Genomic DNA, 14128 nt, shown 5'->3' with positions numbered 1-14128 from the left:
ATTTATAACACTTTTATTTAGTTATTATTAAAAACACATTATTTGACAATAAATAATTACATAGAATTATAGAGACAATACAAAACTATGTATATATACATGCAGATAAATCATATTGTAAATATTCTATTACAGACTAGATCATCTAAAGAGTTAATATCTTTCTTGATGCAAGCTTAATTTTCTGTTGGTCCAGGAGACATTATTTTAACAAATCTTAAATGACTTATATTATTTATTGTTAGATATACTTCAAATTTACACGTTTTAGGATTCATCAGCAACTGTTTCCATTTCTCTATCTTCTGACATTTGTAGAGTATGACTATGTAATCTGGACAAACTCTTCTCTTTCAGAATGTAACATTTTGCATGCAGTACTCAGTTTTCTTCAAGCACAAACATATCACAAAAAAGATATCTTATTTATTCAAAGCTTCTTGTTTTTAAAAATTAATTGAAATACGCTAAACATTGCTAAAGACGTGGTAAATGCTAATCACTTGGTAACTTCAGTTAGGATTGTAAAATATCCTGAAATATACAATGATGAAAATAATGTATTGAAAATTACATACAATTATATATAAATATAAATTAAAATTATGTCAAAATAGGGTAGTAAAGAAGGGTGATACAATAGTAAAGAACATATATATAAATTCGTTTATATATAATTTTTACAAATTTGCACTACATATATTTTTGTTTCAATACATTTTTTTGCATTAATATCATACATACGTCTTTATTTATGTTCCTAACAACACAATAACGAAATTCATCTGTTATCGACCAATCACCGATCGTTTACTACCACATGCGCAGTATCTCATTAACCCCTTCTGGACACAAGCTTAAGCCCAATACATTTGTACTCTGTCCTTTTAATTATTACATTCATGACATGTAATTTTATGTAATTTTTTTTATTACAGTAAATATGTTTAATGCTATTGTAATGCTACGATAGAACGGCTGAAAATACTATTGTAATTATTTTTAGATATCGCCAAATGTAGTTTCATTTTATTGTACGTTCACTGCAGATAAAACATTTAAAAATTATAACCTATGGAAGATCGTCAAAGAATAATTATTAACCGATTATACTTTTTATAATGTGATGAATATATATATTGCAGCTTTTATCCATATCATATAACTCTGGTATTCTATAAATATAATTAATAATTGACAATGATAAATAAATGCAATCTCAGTACTACAATATAAATAATTGGGAATCGCTAATCAATCAAGTACATTGTTAGAACTAAATTATTTGATAATTGTTTTTACAGCAAAATAATACTATTAAATCAGAAACGATGATATAAGAGACGTTCTCTTAAATGTGGTACAAGTGTGAAATACTTTATATATATATATATACACATGTAACACTTGGTAATACCTACATCAAACTTTATTAAAACAAGAGTTCCTAATATTTACGAAACAGTTAGTTTTTAAATTCATGCTTTTAATAATTTTGTTGTATTATATTTTTAACGTTCGAAATAAAATAATTATTAATTTTTAAGGTTTAGTAGTAATAAAACAAAGCACTAGAATACATAATATATTTAATTATATAAAGTACACAAATGAAAAGCTTTCATAAAATTTACATACCAAAGAATTTTTATAAATAAATAGAAGAAATTTAGATTGTTCTGTGAAAAACTATGATGAACATCTATGCGATATTACATTTAATCTAATTCTTCATGCCTTTCTACAAATAAACTTCATGATATGATTTTATATATATTTATAGTTCCAATTAAATTTTATAAAATTTTACCTGACATGAAAGTTGTTCAAAAATTCTTTGATTTGTCTTAACAACCAAAATATTTCGCAACACAGAACGAAAGTATCAAATTCCCCATTTTATATATACATCAAGATAGAAATTCTTTTTTACAATTTTAATACAAATTAGTAAGAAAAAATTTTTACTGAATATAATACATGGAAAACTATATATAAAATTTAATAACTTAAAATGTATACTCTTTCAATTAGTGAAAAAATTTAGTTTAAATATAGCTTATTTTCTATAGTATAATGTCAGACAATAGGACTTTATACAATACTATTTACTTAAAACGTTTAATATTGTTAAGATTGCGTTTTATACATTTCACTTTAACTGTGAAATTAAAAAAAGGCAACATTATTTTTTGTCTAATTTTTTTTAATGTAATACTTTTGTGACATAGAACAGTGTTGAATTTGAGAAAAATACAATATTTTCTTTTAGTTTAAAAATCTTATTACGATGTTTTTTGCCTAGAATGGAACTATCGGTATATAAATATAATGTATGTATGTGTTGTTCTTGAGTGTAGAGTAAAAACTGAAAGAATATCTAGAGCTCGATGCACGTACTGTGGTAGAATCAGCAAAATATTGTTTGTAATACAAATTTACTAAATCTTTGTGTCAGTCTTATTTAAATCTAATGTATAGATGTTTATCACTATATTTTAAAGAAGTATTGTGTACATACTGTTTTTCAAAAATTAAATTATTAGGATCGGTTAACACAAATACAAACATACGCGGTATATATTATGTACACAAAATCAATTTATTTTATCCTATTTCTCTTACCAATAAGGAAGCAATAATCTTTTTACCTTATTTCATACCTCACACAATCATTATAAACAATTCGGTACTTTTCATTTTTGTCTTATCATAGCCGTGTGTAAAAAGTACATTGCCTGCTTACTTTTCTACAATGGGTTCCTTCTTATTAAGTTTAGTTTATAAACAAATTATAATAATCTTATTGTTAAAAATAGGGACGTAGGTATTTCTCAGTAGTCCCAAGCGATGAATGAGAAACTTGATTCTTCCTAATATATCTGTATTTAAATTATTTCCTATCATCTTTTGCTTTCCCATTTGCACAAAAATATTACGTTACAATATTTCATTGTAAGGCATCTCGTCTATACGTTTGGAATCATTACTACGCCAGCATTCACATTATTCTATATTTTATTAACAGAATATTAATAGTTTGCAAACGTATTGCGATGTGATATTGCCTTACGCTGAACAACGTAACGTGCACTAACGGTAAAAAAAATTAATGATAAATAAGATGAAATGATACAGAAGACCAATGTGAAATATGAAGTATTTTTCACTTTGTACAAAAGGGTAAACGAGAGATGGAAGAAAGCATTGTGTACCTATATGTATATATATATAATATATATATGTATATATGTTTGCTTTTGTTGACTTGATAATACAGATGTATTGCTAGACGCAAAACGTGAAGCTATTACAGTTTTTGTCGTGATTCCTGATGATTCATTTTATTTTGCGGCAGTAGTCTGCGTTGTTGAAAATCTTGCTGAAAGTGGCGTGGTTTAATGGAATGATGATTTAACGAGTTATGAGATTTGTGGATGGACAGGAAACCTGAAAAGAAGAATAAATATTCAAATGTATTGCATTGTATTGTTTGTGTATAATATTTATATTACATCTTTTTAAATATTTTTACTATGTAACCACATGAAACCATTTTGGTAACATTAAACATAAATGACATTGGAAAAGGAAGAGAAAGGTTGTTGAGACTGAACTTATAGATGTCAGGAAGCTATGATGACTCACCAGCGGTTACAATGCGAATTGCATTGCGGTCGCAATGAATGATTTCCATTAATAGGGTTGGTGCCTTTGGTTCTGACGACCACCTCCCCTCTGCTTTCCGCCGTAGCCTGAGCCTCCTGAAACAATATCCACGATGTACGTTAGTCCAGCAACTTGGATATATACCCCCGCTTTCTTCCTCCCGCCATTTTTTTGAAGAAATTACAAATTATTGACCACAAAACGATTCATTTGTAGAAATTACCGCACGCACACTTCTATTAATAACAGAATAAAGTACGAAACAATATATAAAGTAAAGACTAACGTAATGGATATAAAACTACGAAGAATCTACATAGAGGCTACAGGCTAAGGTAGTAAGCTGCAAGGCTGCGTTCTGATTCATACTCTCCTTTTCTCCTTACACATTTCTGGGATCTGCATATGCTGAAATACTGAAATTTCCATATTGCGATACTGTGTAAATACTTAAATAAATTTCAAATTACTTAAATAATTTACAATTACTTCACTAAGACTTTACTTTATACTTATATTAATAGTTCTTATATACTATTACCAAAATATAATTTATAGGTATATCATTATTATCATAATAACAATTTGTTGTTTTTATCAAATAACCAGAAATGTTTAAGGCTAAGGATATGAAAAATGAAAAAGATGAAAATGGATTTAATACCAGCATGAAAAATTTCAATTATTCATTTTTCTTTGAACTTTAATATGCACCATGTTGTACGCATGAGATATGACATGCTTTTATATGTAAGATATATATTTCACTTATTATTATCAAAAATATATCTTCTATATATCTTACATATATCTTTCAGATATATAAATTTCACACACACATACATATATACGAATGGTGTAATGACATTTTAGACTATGAGTAATTTAGAACGATAACACAATCACTTAAAAAATCTTATTAGTATATTAGAAATATATATCGATTATTCAGAATGATAAATTATATATACTCTTAAAAATTATGAAACTATCTCAATATATACAGAGAAACTTAGTTTCTCAACACTTTCTTTAACCAAAATTTTATTACTAATAATACCAAAATATTTTAGTATTCACACATTAAGATTTATGAATTTATGAAATTGTACGATTTTCTAAATAAAATTTCTTGTATATTACAATTACATAGTTTGTGTTAATTCAAATAAAGTATGGACTACATATATATTAACACATTATTTTCTTTCTTCTTAAAACTATGATATATCAATGTCTTTCCTAGTTCGTTCTTAATATATATGTATAAACCAGGAATTTTAATCAATTTACAATAAATTTTTCCTATTTAATTAATTTCTATTCAATAAAATGATAAATACTTTTTCATGAATTTATAATTTGAATTATCCTTAAATAGGTATGATACTTGTACAATAAAGTATAATGAAAGTGTAAGATAATATTTCTTTATACATCTTTTAAAAGCTGTTAAAGAAAATAAGACAAGTGAATATATATTATAAATATTGAGAAATAGAAAAAAGCTATTTCTAAAAATATGTGACAGGAATGGAATATTTACATTTAGGTTACACAATAGTAAATATTTATGTATTTAATAATATATATCAGTAATTGCTGAAAATTCATTATTCTCATTAGTATTGTAACTATAAAAATAATAAAATATCAATTTCATATGCTCACACGTACATGTACACACATACTTAGAGAAAATAAAGGGAAATGATGATGAAGGATAAACATAAACAAACATAGGAGGTAAAGTAATGGTGGTGAAAAATAATTGATGAAATGAATGTGAACTTAGAAAGTGGATTTCTGCTAACAAAGTAGAGCACGTTTGGGAAAATACAAAACAATAGAGAAGGAACGCTAATGCGTACCTTTACCGCGTGCACCACCGCGCCCACCACTGTAGCCACCATCGTAACTACCACCGCCATAGCCATAGCCGTCTGCGTTTCATGGAACACACGGTATAAGAGACAAATGGGGTCAGTATTAACATGGACCGGCAATTGTGTATAGTATAATATATCTATGATATCAATAAAAATTATCGCCGGTACACAAGTATGTGTGTAACACAATTATGTAAATTTGTATGATCTTAGTAAATTTAAGCTTTAAAATTAAATATTCTCGAAAATATAATTTTAAATGTTATATTAAATTAATATTTATATATATATTATATGAAATTTTTAAAAAATACTACTTAATAATATTAAAAGATAATTTTATCTTCCAAAGGGTTCATTGTTTGCACATCTAATATGTAATATAAGTGCAGAGGCTGTTCATAAACTCATGTATCAAAGAAGATTGCAATTGATTTTATTTACCGTTAACACGAAGTGGCATGCACTTAAATTTCTTTACGACAAGAAAGTTCAGTGTAATAATTTAATTATTTGCCACAGTCCCAGGAAAAAAGTGTGTGCAGGGTCGAACACGCAAATAGATAAATATAAATTCAATGTGGACTTGCTATTGTGTTTTTCGACATTTACTATTATTTGGCGTATGCAATAGGAAATAATTTTATAAATTGGTTTATAGTGTAAAAAATGTTTCTCCGTTTCAAATGATTTTGTTCGTTTTCTTTCAAAAATGAACTAAAAGTCATGCTAAAAACAATGGAACGTAATTAATAAAATAGATCAAACACAATGATTGCAAGTATCGATAATTCATTATTGTTGAGGACTGTGTTAGTTTTTTCATGAATGAAGTGGTTATGTGAAATGTGGAAATATGTGAAAGCATGCATATTAGGAAACGTGGCAGGACTTGAAAGCAAGGATTGGAGGTTTAATATTCCATATCATACGACATTATCCTGTATAGTTTTGCTTTAATGTTCTCCACACATTTCAAGTTCACATATAACTATGTTACAGTGACTGCGTGTGTTTTGAAGTCAGCGAGTCTGCAGAACTTATAGTAAAGATAAGAAATGTAAAAAAATTAATTTATTCCATGAATTCACAGACATCAATCAGTGAACGTATGAAATTAGTACTCTTATGTACATTTACTGAATGAAATGATCTATTACAATATTTATATTGTTTTAACTATTGATAAATTACTAAAAGTTAATTGAAATGTTTATACACTATTTACCAATTAAATATACGTAAAGAAATTAAATTTGTTTTGAAAATACCACATTGAACTATAGTAATTCTTAATCATCTTCACACATTCACTGTTACATATTATATGATATCCTGCTTTTCTGCGTTTAATGTTGTTCATATGTATGTGTGTATATATATGTATATATAAGTCAAATATTAATAAGGCATTAAAAAGTTTAACTTAGGAAGTTGTTAAAATCAATAAGTTAGTTGATCACAGCTCAAAAACAGCCAACCCTCTGGAAGTAGGGATTTACTTTTCGGATTATGCTTTTTTTATTCATGCGTAATAAAATTTTCTTTTGTAGCTAAAAAAGGGGAAAATACGTATTATACATACTTAGAGGTAAAAAAACATAATCCGAATGTACTTCCTACGTATCTGAGCTGCTGGTTTACTTTCTTAATTAGTTTCGTATTTAATTTTAATTCAGAAATATCAACACTCAATATACATTTTCAATAATATTCGTAATTATAATCAATAAAAATAAGTTTAATGTAAATAATTTTTAAAGTCAAGATATCGCTGATCTGCCTGCAAACCAGCGCTCAATTTTCAACATTAGTCATAAATGTAATATATCACATCAATTTTATATCATTTCAAAATATAATTTAGTCATATAATACTAAGTTAGTATTATATTATGTTGAGGCAAATGATTTAAATTTATGTAATATAAATAAAAATTTTCTATAAGATTTTACATAAAGCAAAATTTTATAGGAGGTATGGGTAATTAAAACTTCGTGTCAGGTAATTTTGAAAACCTTCTCGACATCTGATTGTTATTTTCAAAATTCGTCCCATATGTATATGGCTTAAAACATTTACTTTGAATATAAGCTATCATTTTTAATAATACTACGATGAACTCTAGAATTTATTGATTTATTTAAACTTATATTTGCTAATATTATTAATCAATATTTATTAAGTTACTTCGCAAAAACTCAATTATTTACTGTTAATACTAATCGATTCTAAAACAAATATTGTGCTGAACTTTTTGTTTAACAGGAAATATATTTTGCATTCTATAAATTAAATAGCTTTCCTATTTCTGGTAAAAACAACTGTACTAATATGTGTTATATTGAATCATTTGTTGAATGTCTAGAATCTCAATTATTTCAACATATACGTAACATTCTGGAATTTTAAAAACTTTAATGAGCTGAAATTTTACCATAGATTTATACAAGTTACAACAAAAAATAAATCAAATACATAAGGAAAGAAACTAAGACAATAAATGTAACAATGATAATAATTTTAATATTACGTTTGTTTACCGAATACATTGGGACGATAGCAGTAGAGAATTATCTGCTATTGATTATTATAAAAAAGAGAAATTAAATTTTTCAATATAATCCTACACAGCGATAAGCGCGTGTAAGTTCTTTTAGTAATAATCAATAAAATTACCGTATCCACTGTAGTCGTAACCACCATAGCCGCCGTACCCACCGCCGTAATAATCGTAGCCTCCTCCGTATCCATCATAGCCACCGCCATAACCGCCTTGACCGTAACCGCCACCATATCCACCTCCGTATCCGCCTTGGCCCCAGCCACCTTGACCGCCAAAACCGCGACCTCTACCTCCTCTGCCACCACGGCCGCCTCGACCACCAGCGCCACCCCGCATTCCTCCCATACCATCAGGTTTAGGCGTTGCTTTCTTCACATCGACCTATTTAATATATTGAAATGCATTAGTAGGATCGTCAATATGTATAACATTTTTTCTAAAATTAATTATTTTATTTATTGGTATAAAACGTACCTCTTTACCATTAATTGTTTGCTTAGGAGTTTTCAGTAATTCATTTACTACTTGTTCAGATTCGAATGTAATAAAGCAGAAACCTTTCCTCTGGTTCTTTGTCTTGTCAAATGGCATTTCTACCTCAACAATCTGTAACATTTAATTTCATTGTATTTTTTTCTAATGGGCATAAACATTTATAGTGACAAATAAAAAAACTAAGATACTTACTGTTCCAAATTGAGAAAAGAAATGCTTGATATCATCATCTGACAATTCTGTTGAAAGACCACCAACAAAGACTTTGCCATGTCTAGCCTTTGCTTTCTTAGGATCAACTTTCTTATTATTAATTATATGATCGCCGGCTGCCATGATCTGAAACATAAATAATCTTCATGAAGACTCATTATTTAGAATTCGCATGATTAGGCCTAATAACTTATTTTCAGCAATTGGAATTACATCAAATACAGTCAGTAGCAGAACTGGATAAGTTTATCATCATATCAGTTTTACTTTAATATGTAACTATTGGTTTCATTAATTTTACCTTATCTAACGATTCGGCTTTAGCAAAAACGATGAAGGCAAATCCACGCGACCGTCCGGTATTAGGATCTGTTTTAACATTGATGCTCTCAATGTCTCCATATGTACCAAAATGATCCCTTAATTCCTCTGTAAATTAATGTTTATTTTAAAATGTTAGGTATTGAATTCTTTAATTATTTATACTACTAAATTTATAATATAAAAACTCAGTATTAAATCTAGTCTCATATGACTTGTCATCTGAAGGTGTCCTAAGTAAGTAACATCATAGTTTGTAAATAGCTTATAAAGGATTATAATTCTTAAAATGCAAAATAATACTCACTGTCTGTAGTCTCCCAGCTTAAGCCACCCACAAATAATTTCCTGTAAAAATAAAAATAAAATAAGATTTGAATTAAATTAAATAATTTTTTTATGAAAATAAAATAAAATATTAATTCTTGAAATTTTTCAAAATTTTGTAATTGCATGACTATTCATTTACAAATAATTAAATGCTAACAACAACTTATATTTTAATTTATACATCTTGCAATGTATTTAAAACTATTACAATGCAAAAACTGTTTAGGAAACATTTATTTTCATTTTCATGTGCAAATTAGAAAGTAAAGAAATAATAATGGAAATAGAATGTACCTATCATTTAAAGAATCCTGATTACCTCCGGTTGACCTGCAAAGCAATGTAATGCATGTTATTATAACGATCTTGAAATTTATATAAATTTTTAGGACTAAGGTTGAAGCAAAAATTTAAGTTTTGTTACAAATTATTTCCATTTATATTTGAAAAAGGAGTTTGACTTGACCCCTGGAAAAATTAGAATAAACGTTAAAATATTAAAATTTAATATTGACAATATATAAGAAATGCAATAGTAGTATATCATTTGGAAAAAGGGCACTGGATAAACTTTTAAAGACATTTTGGTAAGGAATTTTATTTAACAGGTAATGTATGCAATTTATTAAATGCTTCTTATGTATATAAATATAAGTATATACTCATGTATAAATGTAATCTACAATTGATTAAGTGACCTACATTAATGTCTACTTTAAAATTTGGAAGAATAAATAACTTTGCAAAACTAAAATTATCTTAATTTCATAGTTACGGTATTAATAAGGACACAAAAATACCTAGAATAAATTAACTCACTAATACAATTTTATGTGAAAATTGTGCGTTTATCCTTAGTAAGAAACATAGGATTATATGAAACAACCATCAGAAGACTGCTTTGCACACCACATAGACCTTGATTTGAACTTCAGATAGATGTGTTTATCAACAAAAATTAAAGGAAAAAACTTGGAAAAAAGTAGTTATGTAAAAATTAACGCATTGAGAGAGCAAAGTACTTTTCACGACGTTCATGTGAACTCGAACAATAGTTATAACTCCAGTTGACATACAGCTGCTCCTAAAGGAAATAAGATTTAACTTTTCCAAGTTGAACTCTGACTGCTGATTGGCCCAAAGAATTGACATATGGTAGATAGACTGCAACTCTATTAAAAAGCTAAAAAAATTGTTTCCACATTACAAGTTAATGATGGTCACTTCTTGATACTTTTTAAATATCTATATATGCACACAATATTTTATGTTTATTTATAGTATATTTATATATGTATAGTATTTCTCTCTCTTTGTTTATTCATCAGCAAAATATTATATTTCAAGTCCTGATATACTTTTCAGCCTTTTCATATACAAATATAATAAGCTGCAATATTTTTCACTTTTCTGGCAGTGTGATGATAGTTGTCTGTACTTAGATTGATCTTTTCATATATCATCTAGGGCTGGTGATAAATACCGTAGGCACCAGTCACTCGCCGGTAATCAGTTGTTGGTCGGGTCACGGTTAGCCGGTTGCGAGCCGCCCGCCATAATCGCACTGGGTCGTTTGCCACCTGCAGATCAAGCCACATAAACTGGGTTAATGGCATTCCGACCTATCGGAGTTTTTCGCTTTGGCCCTAGTGACTCTGTGCTTTGATCACGCCCAAACAGCATTGACATCTGATCAGAAATTACTCTACGCGTGACCCAGCAGGCAAGTGTATGTCTGTGCGAGACTTATTGATCTGACGTAATTGACTCGACTTCCAGTGCTTGTGTTGTGACGAAACATGACGGACTTGAACTTGACGTAGACTTCTCACAATAATTCAGACTCAGAAGTCAATCATAAGGCTTCACGGTTCAGTTCACAGATCCCAGGTAAGCGTACATATTGTCAATCATGAAGAATTGACTAACCAGAATTCTGCTGCAATGAATCAATGAGGAAGACTCAGCTGGCCAAAAATGCATTTCAAAGTTTATGCTCTATAAAAATATTACAATTATTATGTGTAATATGTAGAAATTTTTATCATTGATGAAATCACAACTTGTCTTTATCAATTACAAAACTAGAATAGAATTAACTAGGAAGGAGAGCAGAAATAAGGAGTTTACAAAAAATTACAAAATTTTAAACAGATAAACGTATACCTCGCAACAACAGCACATATAAAGTTATAATATTTATAATTCTTATATGTATATAGTTACCTTATCATAATTTTGCAATAAAGAACATGCAATACTTAATTTTGTTTTTATTTTTACTTGTATATTAAATTGATATAATAAACAAGGGAATGCCAGTTTTCAGTTATTTATTTTTGTTACCTTATGTATAGATATCACGTCCCTCAACACACATTTGTACTTTCATTATGGGTGAGAGGAAGCATACCTCCAAATTCTCCGTACCTTATATATATAATGATTTTATATTTTGTACTCAACATTTATACAATCTTTTGTATCATAAGAATTTGAAAATTCACATATATTTTACTAAATTTGAAGGTTACATCTTCTTTCCCGATATCAATTTAAGTAGTTCTACAAGTTACAATCTAAAGTAGCTTACCCATTTTGCAAAAACATACCCCAAACTATGTAAGAGTTTGTGACAATCCAAAGCTGTAGGGATACAAAGAAAAAAAAGTCGAATCCCTTAGGTATAGAACTAAAAATGCTGTGATAATAGTAAGAGAATAAGAACGAACGTACAATGCGATATTATAAAATATTTACATAGACTGTGTCCGTACATCAACATTGACATCTAAACTCGTCGATGAGCAAATCGTCCAGCTTGAGATCTCGTTACGCTGAAAAGGGGGAAAGGCAAGGTGCTGTGCCCACCAGCCACCAAAAATCCTTATAATCTATTAATATTTCTAAATATCACGACAATACTAAATAACCAATAATTATTGCGCATTACCCTCCCTGAATAATCTACATACTCATATTTACGTAATATGTATATTATTTAGTGTTTTGGTTTGACGCATAAATGCGTGTTGTGTGTGAAAAACACGAGGACGTGATACAATATGTAATGGTAACAAAAAATTGAAGAAAGCGAGCCCAAGCAAAGTGTATCAAATCTATGCACGGAATTCCTTGACTTGATATAAAAAATTGATTTTTCTGTGGGTTTACTTTACAACAATGCGTGGGCGCGCCCTTTCTAAACTTGCGGCCGGCATTCCTTTTAATTTGACCGACTCACTTCCTTTTCTTATTTGTTGTTTCTTTTCGAAAAAAAAGATTGATACCTAGGATTTCTTTATACTGCAGCAATACAAAAGAAGTTAACTGCAATACTAGGAACGCTCGCTTTAGAATCGATGGGAACGGATTACGATTTTCGGGATCTCGCGCATCCGCCATTTTGTCATCGCGACAATCGTATCGCACAAAGCAACTCTCGTTTGGAAGCTTTACTACATATTCCCGCGCGTTCAAAGTACCAAATGAATCGAAGTCGATAGTTTCGTAGAACAACGATTGATTTAATTGCAAGATCGAAATTTAAGACGAAAAGGGTTACCTGTCCTCTTGTGATTCTTGGCCATTTTCTGTGGCGTCCCCGCCGCCGTTCTCTGCTTCGCCGTTCTGCTCGAAGTTTTGATCGGCAATATCTTCGCTGAAGTCCTTGTTCTCCTGATCGGCCATTATTTATTCTAGTTTTTTTTTTATTTTAATAAAACACTTAAAACACAATTATAAATCGCGCTTTAACAAATAATTAAATACACTACACGAGCTAACAACACTCTCACGTCCGTACTCATCGACCGCCAAATGGAGAAGGAAGAGACGACGTACGACTTGCGCTCCGTTTGACTCAGGAGATTCCGCGCAAAGCATCATGGAATCTCTTTTACCTCCCCTCCCTTATTGCTCTCTCAGCCAATCAGGTTTCATCACACAGTATCGTACTTAGAATGCCCAATGCCACGTTAGTTTGCACTTTCTAAAAATATCGCGTTACTTTCAACATGCTATAATTATATATGCATAGCAGTCAAGAAAAGGGAATTAATATTTTTTCTGTAGCATTGTTCACGACACTTAATCTTTAGTATCTGGTTTTTCAAATTTCGATAGAACAAAATGAAATCAAATAAAATTCGAAAAGTTATAAGTAATAGATGATATTATCAAAGACAATATTATGATTATTAATATATCTTGTTTAGCAAACTGATCCTCTATTTTGTTTGCATCGATAGAACCAAATTTTACATCAACTACGAAATAAAAAATATTTTATTCTGTATCTGAAATCATGAAAAATTATTTAGTTTCAAAAAGATAATGCGTACACATTATTTCATACTATTGTTACGGTCCTGTTACACCAATCGATGTTGCCGAGTATTTCAGTGATGTTAAGGGGAAATAGTGAATACAATGGCACGCATACGAAAATTTTAGCTTTGCGTGGGGAATGGAGCGAAAACGAGGAGCCAATAAGATTCGTGGGAAACACTGAGCAATACGTAACAGCCAATAAGAATTCCGTAATGATTTGGCTCCATTCGGCATCACTTCCCAGAATTCTGTGCGCATAATTTGTAAGAAATCAATAAAATATTGCTCCCAAGTTAATTTTGATATAACAAT

The 14128-nt window shown here is 29.3% G+C and overlaps 1 protein-coding gene across 8 annotated transcripts; it reads right to left on the bottom strand.

Moving 5' to 3' along the window:
• Window positions 1–2581: 2581 nt before the first annotated feature.
• LOC126913787 (RNA-binding protein squid) lies at window positions 2582–13356 on the bottom strand. Of its 8 annotated transcripts, none has more exons than XM_050717028.1 (10): window positions 13050–13355; window positions 9779–9814; window positions 9462–9502; window positions 9135–9262; window positions 8813–8959; window positions 8600–8731; window positions 8281–8506; window positions 5541–5612; window positions 3649–3764; window positions 3359–3450 (listed from the first exon to the last, which is right to left on the bottom strand). In XM_050717028.1, the coding sequence occupies exons 1-9, from the start codon at window positions 13172–13174 to the stop codon at window positions 3697–3699; spliced, it is 975 nt and encodes a 324-aa protein (XP_050572985.1). In that variant the 5' UTR covers window positions 13175–13355; the 3' UTR covers window positions 3359–3450; window positions 3649–3696. The 8 variants fall into 8 exon arrangements, with proteins under 8 accessions (XP_050572982.1, XP_050572981.1, XP_050572984.1 ...); XM_050717026.1 differs by having other exon boundaries at window positions 8239–8506; window positions 13050–13354; XM_050717025.1 differs by lacking the exon at window positions 3649–3764 and having other exon boundaries at window positions 2582–3450; window positions 13050–13356.
• Between the last annotated feature and the right edge of the window lie 772 nt (window positions 13357–14128).

Source organism: Bombus affinis, chromosome 2 (genome assembly GCF_024516045.1).
Source record: "Bombus affinis isolate iyBomAffi1 chromosome 2, iyBomAffi1.2, whole genome shotgun sequence".
Lineage (NCBI taxonomy): Eukaryota > Metazoa > Arthropoda > Insecta > Hymenoptera > Apidae > Bombus > Bombus affinis.
This window is presented reverse-complemented; position numbering and strand designations above follow the sequence as displayed.

What these genes read in the sequence shown, in the direction of transcription:
- LOC126913787 (XM_050717024.1), bottom strand. Translation starts at nt 13,174, where the DNA reads ATGGCCGATCAGGAGAACAAGGACTTCAGCGAAGATATTGCCGATCAA. An exon ending in AAGCCGAATCGTTAGATAAG is followed by an intron (nt 8,960 to 9,134) that starts GTAAAATTAATG and finishes TTTATGTTTCAG; the next exon opens with ATCATGGCAGCCGGCGATCA. An exon ending in TTACGACTACAGTGGATACG is followed by an intron (nt 5,613 to 8,238) that starts GTAATTTTATTG and finishes CATGAAACGCAG; the next exon opens with ACGGCTATGGCTATGGCGGT.